Source organism: Notolabrus celidotus, chromosome 8 (assembly GCF_009762535.1).
Source record: "Notolabrus celidotus isolate fNotCel1 chromosome 8, fNotCel1.pri, whole genome shotgun sequence".
NCBI classification, from domain to species: domain Eukaryota; kingdom Metazoa; phylum Chordata; class Actinopteri; order Labriformes; family Labridae; genus Notolabrus; species Notolabrus celidotus.
In genome coordinates, this window is record NC_048279.1 from 20,500,086 (window position 1) to 20,518,716 (window position 18,631).

Consider the following 18,631-nt stretch of genomic DNA (forward strand, 5'->3'; position numbering starts at 1 on the left):
AAACATATGATCCTTAAATCCTGTTAAAAAAAATGTTTTTTTCCTCTCAAAATACACCAACACAATTCATTGTCTGCTCACCTGCTGGCTCTCAAAGGTCCAGGTGCTGTCAGGTAAAGACGCATCCAGAACACTGATGACCTCCTTAAAGTCAGTGGTGCTGCTGGGTTTGATCAGAGTGAAATCACTGTACTCTGACATGGGAGACATACAGGACCTGAACGACTGACTCTGAGACAACATGTCTCCTCCCAGAACCTCCACGTACTTTATAGGTCCATCAGTGTTCAGCTGAATCTGCAGGTTTCTGTTGGGGTTCTTGTAATCGTCACAGTCGCTCCGACTCGTGCAGCAACTAGCGCTGCTTCTGCTGTTCCTGATGCATTTCACCGTTAAGATGAGAAAAGTCACCACAGACAACACGGACACCGAGGCCAGAGAGAGGATCAAATAAAGGGTGATTCTGCCATTTTTCTTGCTGGGCTCGGAGACTTTATGTCGCAGGTCTAAGATGGGCTCATGCAGGCCGTCCTCCATCAGGATGGACACCGTGACGGTGGTGGACTGGACCGGTTCCCCGTCGTCCTTGATCTCTATGAGCAGCCTCTGAGAGGAGTCGTCGTGCTCGTACACAGCGCGTTTAGTCCTCACCTCCCCTGTGTACAGATTGACAGTGAACAGAGAGGCGTCTGTGGCCTTGGCCACTTTGTACGAGATCCACGCGTTGTGGCCCGAGTCTGCGTCCACGGCAGTGACTTTGGTAACCAGGTGACCCGCTTTTGCGGAGCGGGGCATCCTCTGATGAGAGAGGGAGCCCATGGCAGCGGAGGAGGGGTAAATAACAGCGGGGGCATTGTCGTTCTGGTCCAGGATAAAAACATGGACAGTGGCGTTGCTGCTGAGAGACGGAGAGCCCTGATCCTTTGCCTGAACCTGAATCTGGAACACCTTCAGTTTCTCATAGTCAAACGAATGCATGCTGTAGATGCTGCCGTTGTCTGAGTTAATGTAAACATAAGAGGACACAGAAACGTCCTGCACTTTGGAGTCCAGTATAGAGTAAGAGATTTTGGCGTTTTCACCCAAATCAGGATCAGACGCTGACACTGAGCACAAAATCTTCCCTGGAGAATGATTTTCTTTCACGTAAACAACATAATTAGGTTGGGAGAAAACTGGTGGGTTGTCATTTACATCTAACAATTTAACAAGTATCAACTTTTCACTTGATAATGGGGGTTTCCCAGAATCTATTACACTTATCTTTACACTGTATTGGTCATTCTTTTCACGGTCAAGTGGCCCATTTGTCACCAATGAATAATGGTTTGAGACTGATGGATTTAAGCTAAAGGGGGATTTTGAAGACAAGCTCAACGTAACCTTACCATTATCACCTGAATCTGGATCCTTTGCACTTATCAATGCAATAACTGTTCCTATTGCAGAATCCTCTGGAACAGGTGTTGTTAAAGACGTCACAATTATTTCAGGAATGTTGTCATTAATGTCCACTACTTTAATTTCGACGCCACAGTGTCCATCCATTTTTGGGTTACCTTTGTCTTTAGCAGTTATATCAAATCTATGTAAGGAGTTAGTTTCATGGTCGAGGTGTCTTTTGATAACGATTGCTCCAGTGGCAGGTACGATGTCAAACAGTGATAAAATTAAATCTGTGGTTTGCTCTGCAAAAAAATATTCAATTTCTCCATTTAGTCCTTCGTCTGCATCTGTAGCTTTAACATGTAATATTTCGGTTCCAGGTGTTGCCTCCTCGCTGACATTAGCCTCATACAGCTGTCTATCAAATTGTGGAGCATTATCATTGTTGTCAAGTACCACAACTGTAATTTCAGATGTCCCTGAACGTGCCGGGTCTCCACCGTCTACAGCGGTGAGAATAAGATTATGCACAGGCAGCTTTTCTCGATCAAGAGGTTTTTCAAGGACTAGTTCGGGGATTTTTCTGCCGTCTTTGTGGTTTTTTATGGTTAATTTGAAATTGTCATTTTTGCTTATGAGGTAAGAACGCACCGAATTCACACCGACATCTGGATCCTGTGCACTTTCCAAGGGAAATCGCGCGCCTGGGTTTACCAGCTCTGCAATACTAAGCACCTTCTCTTTTGTGAGAAAACTAGGAGAATTATCGTTTGTGTCCTGGATTTCAATTTCTACTCTATGCAGCTGTAGGGGGTTATCTATTACTAGTTCCAAAGGCAACACACATGAGGGTCTTTGTCCACACAGTTCCTCCCTATCTATCCTATCAATCACCACCAGTTCTCCCTTCCCCAAGTCTATACTAAAGTACTGCTTACCAGCCTCAGAGGTAATCCGCAACTTACGTCTATACAGTTCAGATACAACCAATCCCAGATCTTTGGCTAGATTTCCTACCACAGAGCCCTGTTTCAGCTCCTCCGGTATGCTGTAACGAGTCTGTCCGTCTATTGTAATCCACAAGAGAAAGAAATGAAGCCACCATAGAAACACCTGCCATGCAGCCAATTTGTTCCGCATTATTCCTCGTTCCATAAATCCCATGTCTTTTCACTCCAATCCCAGATTCTTCTCAGATCATATATGGAGGGTATAAATTCCAAGGTAGATGCGTCCTCATAGATAACAGTGACAGTCATGCTTTGTGTCTGCATATGCATCCCTCTCCTCCTGTGCAGAGCATTGTAGCGGGTACGACGCCGAAGCTACTGGATGAGAGGGAGTAGATCTCTTTGTACAGCTCTCGATTTCATTGGTGGACAGCCTTAACCTATTCTAACCAATCGAGGCATCAGTAAACGTCTACAGAGCAGTGACGTAAAATATGATTGACAGAAAAAGGATTCAGGTTATTGTGACTATCATATGACAATATAATTGTAGTTCTAATTAAAAAGACTTTGCATCACCTACAAATATTGTATTTAAAATATATTTTAATAGTTTTAAAAACAAAACCACAAAGATATCTCCAAGGGAAGTTTTGTGTAATTACGAAGTGTTTCATCATAAGTCAGTAAACATATGATGATCAATACATGAGCACTCTTTAATGCTTTGTGTTAATCTAGCTCTCCTTCTGCTTGCATGCACCTGCATGCATGCACAGCCTTTTGTGGCTGACAAGGCTCTTCGTTGCCTTCCTGTGGCCAGAGAAAGCAAATGCAGCTTGCATACGTCATTACGTTTTCACAGCCCTGTACCAACCTCACAGAAATTATTATGTCAGTAGACAACGTCAAATACCCGTATGGAGGTCTGTAGAGCAAATTAAATGGGAGGGGGAGCGCAGATGGCGTAAGAAGGCGTTTGCTCTAATTTCTCCTCTCTCTCTCTCCCCCTCCCTCCCTCTCTCTCACATATACACGCTCACATGCACAGACGTAGAGCCTCGTTGACCAACATTTCGCCTACCACTTATACACTGTTACTGTGTTATACGATGGGAGGAGATTATTAAATTGTGGTACGTCAGATATGTTTATTAAGCAGTTAGAGAGAAATCATTGTTGAAATCATGCACCATAATTTTGTACATCTCCCACGCATTTATTAGAGATGGGTAAATAATGCGTTTTTTTTATTTAGGCTTTATTTAATCAGGCAGTGATATGATAACGCTCTAAACGTGTCAAAGCTACAAATAATACATTAATTCTCACTTACATAAACTGATGGGATTTTTTTTATTTGCGTACGTTTAAAATGAAAACAAAAAAAAAGAAATCCTAAATTCAGTAAGTATTTGCAGTAGTGATGTGTTCGAAATAGAAGTGGGCGACAGAGGGAGATGTAGAGGCAGTGTGTGAGAGAGAGGCGGAGGGAGGGGGAGAGCGCAGTGAGATGCTTTCAGCACCACAAGAGTGGACAGCGCCACACAGGCGGCCAACTACTGCTGCTGCATGCTGCTGGAGAGGCACACGACCTCACAGGCACTCACTGAAGAAAGCAGGCAACCAGGAAAACAAAAATTCCCCTCTCTCAGTGTTTCTCACTCAATAGAGGAACAAATACGAAGTTTATCTGTTAAAGTCACAATAAATTAAGTTATACGTCAGGTTATGAAACTAATGAATGTGAACGCATTACATAAATAAATAACTACATAAATAAATCAATAAATAAATAAATAAATAAATAAATAAATAAATAAATGAATAGCAACCTCAGAAATGTGCAGTCCTAATTAATATAAACAGATTTATATCACATCAAATATATTATTTTGCTTCTGGTATGGTATCAGTGAGATGAAGCAATATTAAGAACTGTAAGACATGGATATTTTAGGGTAAAAATATAAAATTAGCACGTCTACATCAAAGTGGTGCATACCTCAGAGCTATTCTGGGGCTTTTGTTGGGGAGCTAATTATAGTGCAGATATTTTCAGTACTCAAAAAACAACACACAATGTTGATTTATGATACAAAAAAGTTGCAAGTACACACTGATCATTCACCTTTAAATTTAATTTAAACCACATGTCCGATGTGGTCATTGTCAGGTTTTAAGCTACTGCTACTGCTGTAAAAGGCGATTGATCAAAGCTTACTGACATTTGCACCCATCCATCTGTCTTCTGTACCCACTGATCCTGTGAGTGCTGGCATCTCAGCCACCTCACACAGGGCAAGAGGCAGGGTGCACTTTAGACAGGTTCAACACACATCAACAAACAAACAAACTGACACACACAGATTTTGTGGAACATTTACACTCCATAAAAAAGACCCAGAATCACTCACCTCATATGGCAGTTTCTCTGCATTAAAGTGACTATGAAGTAAATGCAAACTTTAAGTTTTCACACTATGCTGAACCACATTATCTAACACTTCATGATTATAAAGAAAGCAACACATGTGGGGTGTGAAGACTGTATTACAAGAGTTCTTTAAGAAACAAAACCCCAAAAGAGAATGTGTTTAACTTTTGCTGTGTTTCATCATGTATTTGTGTTTAAATTTGTTTAATGGTGTGTCTAAAAGCTGTTGTACATTATGTTAGTGTTACTCTGATATACAAACTTTTTTTCCCTAATATTTACCTCACTTACCTCATGAAAACAGTAGAGTTTGTTATGTTGGCACATTCAAAACTAGTTCAATATGGACCTCAATCATGCGTTAAATCCCTAGAGATCCTCACGTTTAGGTTTTGTTGAAACTATTTTATGAAGATGTTGATTGAATCGTATGGTCATTTTGGAGGCTATAGTTTGTGTTGCTGTTTATTTGTACTGTGTTATACTGACAGTGGTTTCTAATTAATCATCTATGTCCTTTTCAGCATTGATAGTAGGCTGTATAACATAAATACCTCAGTTATGTTACAATGCTGTGGATAAGCACATAAGCCTACTATGTTTGTGTCACAAAACTCTCTTCTTTCTGTTTTGATATTCATATTGTACTTTCTTGACTGACTGCATTGTGATAATTCTTTTCATGACTGTAAATCTATGGTCAATGATGAGCAATATAAACTGGTGTGTGGTCTGGAGCACTAAAATCCAAGCTATAGTGCTGGACTGTGTTATCAGTGCAACTTCAATTTAGCCATGATTTACAAAGCAGTTGGTACACCCTACTAAATCTTTCCTTAAACCATATAAGCCTGTTAGAAGGGAGAGCTGAGATTTTCTAATGTGTCCTTTGAATGTCAAGTACTTTTGCTCCCTTGAAAAGAAGGCATGAACAGGGAAGAGGGGACTCTGATTCAAAATATTCTGACTAAAAATTGCAGTCTAAAAATGTAGGCTTTAACTAAATATGCAGTGATAAGTAAGACTATTGAATATTAACCAACTATAAATAATTATACTGATGTCTGTGTCATATAATGAGCTTAATTTGGTTTAACAGACCTGCCATGTAAAACACATCATATCGTAACACAAGCATCAAGCCACTCACACTGTCACACATGATCTGTTGCCAGCAAAGTTTCTGTCAACAACTCACTGAAGCAATCATCAGTGGTGATAGATGTCTTCCAAGGTATGTGTTATATATTTTGTATATTTTTGTTTGAATCCTCTGAATGTATTGTGTTGGTCTAGACTATTAAATGTAGTCATCAGTGCTTCATCAGTGCTGTTGGTACAAACCATGACGTTCTGTGCTGTTGTATGTGTTAGTTGGTGTGAATAAAGCAAATGAAAACTATTTCTTACCTTATTTGTCGAGACAAGGTGCATCAGGGGTCAAGGAGAAAACAGGAACAGCAGCAGGCAGCAAGGGGACACATGAAAGAGAAAAACAAGACAGAGAGGATGTCAGTTAGACTGGTGGTCAGCATACACACTTTTTGGCTCTGGGAAGTACAGTAATCCAGCATACTTACCACCTGGCTCCAGAGAAAAGGGATGAGATTGTGTGTAGAGATTCATAGTGTTTGAAAAGTCTTGTGAATTGTGAATAAATGTATTAAGTGGGTAAAACTGGAAACAATATGTTGATGTGTGTGTAAGGCTTCAGTCTGTACAGTCACAATAACACTTAGCTCTCATCAACACATACTGTAACATAATGAATATGAAACCTAGAAAAAATATTTTGGCTAATTATAACATACAAAATAATGATGCAGGTATTTTATGTATTAGAATGAGAACACAACAGTAGTTTTATATTCAAACTATTCTGAACAGGGACAATTGTATTGATTGAAGTAAAACACATTCAAGTCACAAAGCCTGAAGTGTTACGTGGTCCTATATTGGTGTGTTTGTGAGTGTATGATGATGAGTGAGAGAAAAAAACTAGAGGATAGGGATGTAGAGAAACCTTGTTTCCTTGTTTGTAAAAGGGATGATAACAATGATGATATACAAAGAACTGCAATTGTTGAGACAAAAAATGTAGTTGCTTTACCTTGAGACAAAAAATTATATTGTACAGTCCAGAGTATAGGTCACTATAAGAGCTTAACCAAAAATATATATGCAGTCATGGTTCTGAGAATAATCTCAACAGCATTCAGCTGATCTGTTATGGTGTGCTACATTTTTTGTACAAAAATGATATACATTGATACACTACAGCAATATCAGCTTTACAGTAATTTCCCTTATAAAACAACCAATTGATAAATCGCAAGCACAATACTGCACTGCACTGCTGCAGTGAGACACTACTCTCAAATCAACAGCAGGGGGCCTCAAGGCGAAGCCCGCAGACAAATCCATGCCTTATTAATGAGGGTCTTTGCTCTGTGACCCTGTTTGTCACAGCTTGTGTGTGTATAGTGTCTATGCGGGGACAAATGTAAGCTTCTTAGACCGACCAAAGAAGCTACTCCTTCTATTGGACTGGTGTAATGATGATCAAAGTATACCTTTTGATTACATAAAAAAGGAAGTAGTAAAACATGATTGTTGTGTTGGTAAAGGAGACACATGAATGCAAAATAATCAGGTAAACTAAAAACACAAGGAGCAAGGGAATGAAAAACAGGATAGTCACTTGTAGGTTAAAGAAACAAAGTATACTTTAAAAATGATGTAATTGAAGCACACCCTCTTCACAATGATCCTGGATGTGCTTGATAAACAGAGGAAGGAAAAACAAATAGGGCAGCAGCCATCACAGAATCTATTAAAAGCAGCCATGATCGCACTCTACCCCTCCTCTTTCTTTATCACCAGCACCCCAGTGTCTGATGATGCTGCACCCATTTTCCCAAAACAGGGGGTTCTCCTGTCCTCTCTATCACAGATGCATAAAGCCACCATAGCTCTGAAGCTGTGTCTGTTGCTGACCCCCTGTGGCAAAATTGAAAATGGTACAGTCCTGCCAGTGAGTCAGCTTGTTGCTATGGTAACACAACCCACCTCCCTTGCTCTGCTTGCATCCCACCCTGCTTGATGTGAGCTGGATATGGTGCCAAAAAGGACAGCTCCAAAAACAACATAGAGCATCAAGACAGAAGAAAAGAAGAGACATGATGCTCATTTGGACACATTAAAACAGTGATGACATGTTGTCCTATCAAAGCATGTGTTGATGGGTTACTGGGCAATAAATGATATCTAAAGATGACTGAGAAATGGTACAAAGGAAATATTTGTGTTCGTTAAAAACATGTCCACCATCATAGAGATAAATGAAAAGTAGTGGCATAAAAATGGCTTTTTATAGACCGAACAAAATGTCTTTCACTGAGAAATCTCCTTCTTTCTTTCCTCCTTTCTCTGTCTCTTTCTCTCTTTGCAGCAGAGTGGTGCAGCTGGAGAGGGGGAGGGGAGGGATGCAGAAAATGAGATCAGGAGGAAAAGGGAAGGCTGCTGAAAACCAAGTGTGACTGCTGAACAGTGGCAACCCCGTTTTACATTCAATTTGTCAACTCCAAATGTTAATAAACAAAGCAGTCTTTATTTTCTCTCAATGCTTAATTAGGATGCGGTATTATAACACAGTAAATATAATCAATGATAATTAAATGGAAGCTATACAATATAGCTATAATATCAAAATTATAACACCCCAAGAAGTAAAGACTTAACCCTTCTTTGCAGTCATACGAAACATATTGAGGTTGGACATCTCATATTAATTGATCAGAGCTTGTGTGTGCTTAATGCAGAGAAAGAACACACATATTATCATGCATCTTCATATAAGTAAAATGAGGAATTTGATCTTTTTAGTAAAGCAAATGAGTATGTAGGAGTTTTCATGTGCTTGACACTACTTGGCCCTTGCCCAAGTTTACACTATTCTAAGTAATCCCTTGTGTAATCCTGCCAGAGACTCAGCTAGCACAGAACTCCACACATACATTTCAGGTACACCAACAACATTACAACTAAACAACTAATTTATTTGGAAAAAATGTGGCTGCTTGTCTCATAGGTACCCTTACTTAAACTTTGCATGTGCTTGCTTCTAATCTCTTCAAGTTCCATGTTTTTTAATCAACCTAATGCAACTCTCACATTATCATCAATAAAGCTGCCAAGCAATGTATCACTTATTATTACATGCAGAACATAATATTAACTAATAATGCACTGCTCACTTAATCTATAGTCCACTAAGAGAACATGTACTTTTTATTTGCTCCCCTATAGAGAGAGCGAGAGAGAGAAAATGAGGGTCAGCTAAGCAGAGTAGTTATGTATATTATCTTGAAACTTGATCATCATGCACACATAGTTTGAATGCAACCTTTTGCATAAAGCAACAAAACAATAGCCCCAGAGAGACATGCAGCAGCAGTCATCAGTTAGAGAGAGTGCATCAAGCCCACATATTAACCACATCCCCAAACATACACTGAGTGCAGAATGTTGATGAGCCCACAGGCATACACATGGGCACACTGCTGCCCACCAAATAGCCTGGTTAAAAAGGCAGGACACCAAAACAAGAGCATCAGACGATGGAAACCAAAGGCTTCTACGCATGATTATAGTTTTGTTGTCATTAACAAGTCAAGCAAAATGATTATTGGAACTGTTAGAAATCCAAAATAAATGGATGACAGCTTCAAGGTAGGATCCATTAACAACAAAGCACTGAGGAGGAACAGGATATAAAACAGGCTGAACCATTTAGCTGCTTGTAAAGACATTTCAGTGAGCTTTGACCCCTACGGAGAAAGTGACCAAAAGAATTTACGGTGCTCAGTAAAAACTTTCATCTCTAACAAACCTGAGAAAAGGAGACATAATGGCTTAAAGACAGCTGAAGCAGGTAAAGCAGGCACAGATGTGAGCTTATTATGATGATAAACTGCTTCCTGTGGATATGGGGGTTAACACAAATAACCCCAGTTAAAGCTTTGTAGTTTGTAAACTTCTGTTTTCACATGCACACATCCTGAACATCATGCAGGTTTTACTACCTCAACACATACACCACCCCGAGCAACCAGAGGAGGCGAATAGGGTGATAAAATGCTCCTCAGATACTAGACAAAGCTGAGAAAACATAACTGCAGACAATCACAAACATGTAACATAAGCCTTTACTTATAACATATGTAAAGATAGAAGTGTATGCTCTAAGACGCTTTTCATCTCAATAACATACTGTCAGAATGAAATAACAAAACAGACACACATGCCTATTTACCTGCACTACAGGCATCATTATGAACACAGGGTTATTTATGTCCAATTAACTACACCGCCACTTTAAGTCAGATGAGAAAACACTGTTTCCATGTTTGGGATATCACATAAATCTTCTTCTCACTGGAGCCTCTTTCATAAGGTATAAAAACCTTACTGCATGTGCAACTGTTATGGGTGGTTTATAAGTGGTGGTGTGCACTGCTAGATTTGACCCTAATCTAGGTTATTTGTCCTTTGTCACTACATATTTCAGTTCATACACATTCAGCCTCTGTCCTATTTTCTGACATCCCTTGGTATTTGTTATATAACTCATGCAGATCTCCACCTCCCTCCCTTGCTTTCTCCTGTTTTCATTCCTTTGTATTATTGTGAAATACCTCTCACTCACTATGAGCTCTAAAGGGCACTCACTAATATAATGTGAAACAACTGTTTTACACATATGACTTGTCTTAGCTGTGTATCTCAGCAGACAAAGAGGGCTGCAGATCAAAATGGCTGCCGTGCATCACTAACACAAATGCTTCACAGGGATGGTGGAGACTGTTCGTGTTACCACGTGTCTCTTCCCCTCCCCCGCTGCCTCTCTCTTCCTCTCCATCATGCTGCTGATCGCCCTCGTTCTCAGCCTTCCTACCACCAGCAGAGACTGTTCCCTCTCCCCTTCTACCACAATTTAAATATCTTTGGCCACATTTCATAGAGTCAGTCTTTGTTAGTTTTAATAGTTTGAATCAGTGGCTGCACATTTTGGTTGATTTATCCACCCTTGCTTCATTTCTGTGTGTATGTAGCCCTGATGCCTGTGGCTGCAGCATGTAACGAAGGAACTAGGTCACTGAAAAAGTAGTGCACTGTGTGGCTGTGTGATTCTCAGTGGGAGAAATCTGCAGCTATGCTTTAGCAAGGATGAAGCCCAGAATTTGTATCTTCCAATGTAGGTTATGCATAGTTGTCTTACACATATAGTCTGTCAAAGGGGAACGGTGCATTCACTATCCATAGTCTAACATATCAATACTGAGTTGCATATTGACATCATGTTGCAATGATAGATGTTACGTATAACTGCAAGAACATTATGGTAAATCAAGCAAATATCAAATAATGGAGCGGGTATATCATAAACAAAATTATGAAGGATGTGGTGTGACAGATCAAACATAACATGGGAGAGCTGTCCAAGATCAGCATCCTCAGCATCCAACTCTCCCCCTTGTATGTCTCCTCACTCACTATCCCACATCATCTCTATACTTAGCAAATAATGTGACCAAGAAAATCAGACTAATGCAATCAATAAGCCATTAGCTAAATCTTTTGACAGACCACATAACACAAAAGCGCTCACAACAACACATAATGTGCCTTGTGCCCTTTTCTGAAGTGAACCCACAGCTGATTCCTCTCTACACAACCTCTTGATCTCCCCAAACCCAACATATGACAGCTGTAACTGATAAAAACAACAATACGTGGGTCAACATTGACTATTGTACCAGGTATCTCCCTCCCCTTTGATGATGTTTGATTTGTTTGTTACTTTTGTCTTGCTTTTATAACTTGTGACAAAAATGTAAAGAGCCACACAGGCTGATACAAATACTGTCTTTGTACAAAGCATGCTTAAGGGTAAAAAACAACATTAGAGTGTGTGCATTAAGAACATACAACATACTGCAGCATTTTGAAGGTTAAGTGTAAAAAACACTAAATGAGAGAACCCGACTGACATGATATCTCAGTGACAGTGTTCATTTAAGTCTTAACTATTTACTTGTTTATTTTTGGGTGAACATTTAGGAGCAGGAAAGGGATAAACATAAACTATAATGTTGATATCAGCTGAAGTTGACAGAAAAAAATAGGCTGTATATAGTATGAAATGCCTGGCATACTTTTAGAAATATATATACCCCAATACAGCTCTCAGCCCAAAGATAAATAGGAAAAAAAGATAATACTTGCTACTTTTAGTGTAATAATATAGTTGAATAGATTAGACCATTCGGTGAGTACTTATTGTTATAATACCATACAAAGTCATGATTGATGATGATGATTGAGAGGTGCCAGGACAGAAAGCAGTTACTTAAATAGCAAACAAACAAACAAACAAACAAACAAACAAGGGAGCATGAAAGTGGGGCTCATCTCACCTCTGTAAGCATATTCTCTGAATCAACGTTATGTCTTGGCATTGTCCCGATAACACTATGGTCAACATTCAGAGTACTTTCACTGAAGGGTCGAGAACATTTGATATCACTCTTCCGGGAGTCGGTAGTTTCGTACACCTCATAACTGAACGCCGGTTTCAACGTACCGGTGCCTCCCACGTCAGCGTAAAGGGGCGGGTAATACGGAATGACCGGAAGATTCCCACTGGATTTATAAAACACACGCTCGTGCCTCCACCTGTAGATTTTCACTGAGATAATAACCACCAGACACGTGATGAAGAGGAAGGACACTACAGCCAAAGCCAGTACTAAGTAAAAAGTCAGGTTGTCATTGTACTCCTTGTCGTGTGTAAAGTCAGTGAACTCTGACAGCACTTCAGGGAAGCTGTCCGCCACCGCCACGTTCACAATGACTGTAGCTGAACGAGACGGCTGCCCGTTGTCCTCCACGATAACAGTCAGTCTTTGTTTCACAGCATCTTTATCACTCACTTGGCGGATAGTTCTGATTTCTCCATTCTGTAGGCCCACTTCAAACAGCGCCCTGTCTGTGGCTTTCTGCAGTTTATACGACAGCCAGGCATTCTGTCCAGAGTCCACATCAACAGCCACCACTTTAGTGACCAGGTAGCCCACATCTGCTGCACGAGGCACCATCTCAGCGACCACTGAGCCTCCAGTCTGGACTGGGTACAGGACCTGAGGGGGGTTGTCGTTCTGGTCCTGGATCACTATTTTCACTGTCACGTTGCTACTGAGTGGAGGGGAGCCTCCATCCTGCGCCTTGACACGGATATGGACCTCTTTTATCTGCTCATAGTCGAAAGAACGCACAGCAAGTATCTCTCCACTCTCTGCATTCACTGAAAAATAGGCAGAGGCTGACATCCCATTCATTTGGCTATCCTCAAGAAAGTAAGAAACACGTGCATTGTTACCAGAGTCTTTATCTCTGGCTTTGACAAAGAGAACTGACATACCAGGAGAATTATTTTCGGTTATAAATGCAGTCATAAATTGTTGAGGAAACATTGGGGCGTGGTCGTTCACGTCTGATATTATTAAATTAATGGTTTTGTTTGTAGAATAAGAAGGGACACCCTCATCCTTTGCTGTTATTGTTATATTGTATTCTGGGACTGTTTCACGGTCTAAAACATCGTCAGACATCAGGCTATAAAAATTAGTTGACGTTGACTTGATTTTGAAAGGTAAATGTGGACTGATGAAACAGTTGACTTGACCATTTTTGCCAGAGTCCAGGTCTTTGATGTTGAACATCGCTATGACAGTTTCTGGAGCTGCATCCTCTGGAATGGGGTTGGAGATGGAGATTATGCTTATTAAAGGGGCATTGTCATTAAGATCGGTCACCTCAATAAGCACCTTGCTTGTGTCTGCTAACCCTCCCTTGTCTGTAGCTCTGATATCAATCTCATAATGTTTTGCTTTTTCATAATCCAACACACCAATTACGCTCATTTCTCCGGTTTGAGGGTCTATATTAAAGACTGAACTATCGGTATTATGGGAAAAGGAATAAACAACCTCTTCGTTTGCTCCCTTGTCATTATCAGTGGCACTGGCTTTTAATATAACAGTGCCCTTCGACGCGTTTTCAGGAACTGTTACCCTGTAAACAGACTGACTGAATACTGGTGCATTGTCATTTGCATCCAAAACAACGACATTAATTTTGACAGAACCTGATTTCTGAGGAGTGCCACCGTCATATGCTGTCAGAGTTAATTTATGTTCCTCTTGTTTCTCTCTATCAAGAGGCGTGTGAAGAACCATTTCGATATATTTTGTTCCATCAGACCGAGAAACTATGTTCAATTTGAAGTGATCTGCAGGGTTCAGTTTGTATGTTTGAATAGTGTTTTGTGCCACATCGGGGTCTATTGCACTCTCAAGCGCATAGCGAGCCCCGGGTGAGGCTGATTCACTAACCTGGAAACTGTATTCCTTTTTCGAAAAAAAGGGAGCATTATCATTAATATCAGTAATCTCCACGTCTATTCTATGCAGCTCCATTGGATTTTCTAGGATGATTTGGAAATGAAGCGAGCAGGGAGACACTTGCTTGCACAATTCCTCTCTGTCCATTCTTTTTGCCACTACCAGAGTGCCCCTGTCTGCATTCAGACCAATGTACTCACTGCCGTCCTCGGTAAATATCCTAGCCCTCCCAGATTTCAGCCGTTTAACATCCATGCCCAGATCCTGAATTATATTCCCGACAACCGAGCCAGTCACCATCTCCTCAGGTATAGAATAACGAACCTGCCCAAGAGCGATTTCTGCGACGCAAATGCAGATGAGCAGCAACCACCATGAAAATGATTTTTTAGGCATAAGACAAATAAAATCCATAATGGCGACAGCTATGGCAATGAAAAAACACGGAATCAAAATCCTAGAAGAAATGTTTGATCACGAGCTCATCGGTGAATGCTGCGCGGCAGGCTTTGTCAGGCGAAAGTTCCGATTAAAATGGAGCTCCAGTAACGCATCAGCCACAAGAGGACCTCGCTCTGGAAAAGGACCTTTTTTACACACACTAACCAACAGCGGCACTTAGGGACGTAAAAGGAAACTGCAGAAGAGCTGAGTGGTATACAGATTGAAAATATACTGTAGTCATGATATTACTTGAAATTGTAGAAATTGAATTCTATAAAAATGGATACTTGTATAGGGAGGAAATATATATAACGATAGAGACTTAGAGACATAGAGAGAGACAGACAGGCAGACAGACAGACAGGGAGACAGGCAGACAGGCAGACAGAAAGACAGAAAGACAGGCAGGCAGACAGACAGACAGACAGACAGACAGACAGACAGAGCGATACATAGATAGACAGAAATATAGAGAGACATGGAGCTAAAGATATCTGTCTCTGTCCATGGTGCTGGACATAGTGATTTACGGGTCTCTGTTTCTACCAAAGATTCTAACCTCGAGAGGAGAGTCTGGCTCGTCCAGGATGCTCTTCTCACTCTGTATCCGCTGCATGGTCCCTGTAGAGCTGGGGTCCATGATCAGCACGTTCTGACTACCAGCTATGCCGAACTTACAGTCACTCTTTCTGGAGTCAGTCGTCCTGCACACCTCGTAATTGTACACGTGCGGCAGAGTCCCTGTGCCCATAGTGTCTGAGTAACGTGGTGGATAATATGGAATCACAGGAAGATTGGAGTGATACATGACACGAGACTGTCTCCATCTGTAGATTTTCACTGAGATAATAACCACCAAACACGTGATGAAGAGGAAGGACACTACAGCCAAAGCCAGCACTAAGTAAAAAGTCAGGTTGTCATTGTACTCCTTGTCATGGGTAAAGTCAGTGAACTCTGACAGCACTTCAGGGAAGCTGTCCGCCACCGCCACGTTCACAATGACTGTAGCTGAACGAGACGGCTGCCCGTTGTCCTCCACTATAACAGTCAGTCTTTGTTTCACAGCATCTTTATCACTCACTTGGCGGATAGTTCTGATTTCTCCATTCTGTAAGCCCACTTCAAACAGCGCCCTGTCTGTGGCTTTCTGCAGTTTATACGACAGCCAGGCATTCTGTCCAGAGTCCACATCAACAGCCACCACTTTAGTGACCAGATAGCCCACATCTGCTGCACGAGGGACCATCTCAGCCACCACTGAGCCTCCAGTCTGGACCGGGTACAGGACCTGAGGGGGGTTGTCGTTCTGGTCCTGGATCACCATTTTCACTGTCACGTTGCTACTGAGTGGAGGGGAGCCTCCATCCTGAGCCTTGACGCGGAACTGGAAGTATTTGATCTGCTCGTAGTCTAAAGAGCGCACTGCATGGATGACTCCACTATCAGCACTAACGGACACATATGAGGAGACTGGCACTCCGTTCACAGAGGAGTCCTCCAGGATGTAAGAAACACGGGCATTCTGGTTCCAGTCAGCGTCTGTGGCTTTCACTGTGAATACAGAGAGGCCTGGTGTGTTGTTTTCTACAATGTAGGCCTCATATGAGCTCCTCTCAAAGACAGGCGCGTTGTCATTCACATCAGAGATCTGTAAGGTGAGAGTGACGCTGCTGGAGAGGGAGGGCACTCCCTCATCAGAGCACGTCACTGTGATGTTATACTGAGACGCAATCTCTCTGTCTAAATCACTGTCTGTCACTAAACTATAGAAACTATTTGATGTCGATTTCATCACGAAAGGAATATTTTCATTTATGAAGCACTCCACCTTGCCGTTTTCACCGGAATCTGCATCTTCAATATTAATCATTGTAACTACAGTACCGGGCTTGGCATCTTCTGATATGATGTTTGATTTCGACATTATTATAATATCGGGTTTATTGTCATTTATGTCAATTACATCAATAATCACCTTACAGGCGTCAACCAGTCCTCCATCATCACTTGCTCTTATGTTTATCTGAAAGGATCGAGCTTTTTCGTAGTCAACATGTCCTTTTAGCCGGATTTCACCATTTTCATCATTTACTTCAAATAACCCGCGAGCATGATCTAATATGCTTGAAACTGAATAAGTTATTTTCCCATTAGATCCTTTATCTTTATCCGTAGCAGTTACAGTCACGACAGCTGTGCCTACAGGGGAGTTTTCTTTGATAGAGGCTTTATAAATAGGCTGTGTAAAAACCGGAGCATTGTCATTAGCGTCTAAGACAGTGATCAGAATCTGCATTGTTCCTGACATCTGCGGCTCTCCTCCATCCACCGCCGTCAGAATCAGAGATAGGCGTTCGTTTTTTTCTCTGTCTAGAGGTTTCTCTAGCACCATCTCGACATTTTTCGTCCCATCTGCTTGATCGTGTAATTTAACTACAAAATTGTCTGTGGGTTCAAGTTTATACGTTTGCAATCCATTCAATCCAACATCAGGATCAACTGCACGATCCAAAATGAATTTAGCCCCACTAACAGCTGATTCACTAATTTTAAATTTCACGTCGGTCTTATCAAATGTCGGTGGGTTATCATTAACGTCTGTGATCTCAACAGTCACACTGTAAAATTCCATCGGATTCTCTAAAATAATCTGAAAATGCAGAGCACAGGGCGTCGTTTGTCCACAGAGCGCCTCTCTGTCTATTCTCTCTTTGATGAGGAGGACTCCTCTTTCGTTATTCAGCTCAATATATCCGTCACTGTCTCGAGTGAAAATGCGAGCCTTACCCGATTTTAGTCTCTTTACATCTAAGCCAAAATCTTTTGCCATGTTTCCTACCAGAGAACCTTTTGGCATTTCTTCGGGAATGGAGTAGCTGACCTGCCCGAACACTGAGCCGACACAGAGGAGCGAGAAAAACAACAGTACTCGCCGTTGCATTGTTCTGTTCGAGGTTAGTCCTGTGGAAACCATGTCTGTTCCAATATTGTAGTCCACCGATTGTTGTAGTAACTGCAAGTTTTAAAGCATATCCCAAACACAAAAAGATGTCCTGTACTGAATCACTGGTACAATCCAAACAGCGTGTCTCGCCTCAGTTTCTTCCCCTCTCTAAAAATAAAGGCATGGTGGGAGGTACATTTGGTATGCGGTAAATCTACTACACACTGGCCAACAGCGGCACTGTGAGTTCACAAAATAAACTGCAAGCCAGTTGTTTAAGTCAAACTAGGGTGTTCAGGATGTGAATCAGAAATAGCAAAGAACATAGAATATTCCGTAAATGCTTGACGTTACAAACAATTTGCAAAAATAGTTAAAACAAATATAATGAATGGTGCAAAAACGTGTACACCTGTACTCTCTGAGAACACTAAAGCCACTTAAGAACAAACCAAGGAATAGGGAAAGTGAAGTTACGTGACGCTGTCCATGGTGCTGAAACGTACAAAACGAATGACTACAGTTTGAGAAGAAAAAAAAAAGACTTTCAATAAATTCTAACCTCCAGAGGTGAGTCTGGTTCATCCAGGATGCTCTTCTCACTTTGTATCCGCTGCATGGTCCCTGTAGAACTGGGGTCCATGATCAGCACGTTCTGACTACCAGCTATGCCGAACTTACAGTCACTCTTTCTGGAGTCAGTCGTCCTGCACACCTCGTAATTGTACACGTGTGGCAGAGTCCCTGTGGCCATAGTGTCTGAGTAACGTGGTGGATAATATGGAATCACAGGCAGATTGGAGTGATACATGACGCGAGACTGTCTCCATCTGTAGATTTTCACTGAGATAATAACCACCAAACATGTGATGAAGAGGAAGGACACTACAGCCAAAGCCAGTACTAAGTAAAAAGTTAGGTTGTCATTGTACTCCTTGTCGTGTGTAAAGTCAGTGAACTCTGACAGCACTTCAGGGAAGCTGTCCGCCACCGCCACGTTCAC

The 18,631-nt window shown here is 41.3% G+C and overlaps 2 protein-coding genes across 14 annotated transcripts in view; both read right to left on the reverse strand.

Moving 5' to 3' along the window:
- LOC117818002 (protocadherin gamma-C5-like) overlaps positions 1-18,631 on the reverse strand; it is a 163,265-nt gene that overhangs the window by 41,260 nt on the left and 103,374 nt on the right. The gene's annotated exons all lie outside the window — the stretch shown is intronic.
- Positions 67-17,625, reverse strand: LOC117817520. Its single transcript, XM_034690261.1, has 3 exons — positions 15,212-17,625; positions 12,419-13,176; positions 67-2,552 (listed from the first exon to the last, which is right to left on the reverse strand). Exons 1-3 carry the CDS (start codon positions 17,623-17,625, stop codon positions 67-69), a joined length of 5,658 nt encoding a protein of 1,885 aa, XP_034546152.1.

Bases quoted from the DNA above. Each gene is read 5' to 3' on its own strand.
- LOC117817520 (XM_034690261.1), bottom strand. From the start codon at position 17,625: ATGCAACGGCGAGTACTGTTGTTTTTCTCGCTCCTCTGTGTCGGCTCA. The intron at 13,177-15,211 runs GTAAATCACTAT...TCTTGAGGATAG, and splicing joins TTTGGTAGAAACAGAGACCC to CCAAATGAATGGGATGTCAG. The intron at 2,553-12,418 runs GTACGTTGAAAC...TGGAGTGAAAAG, and splicing joins CGCTGACGTGGGAGGCACCG to ACATGGGATTTATGGAACGA.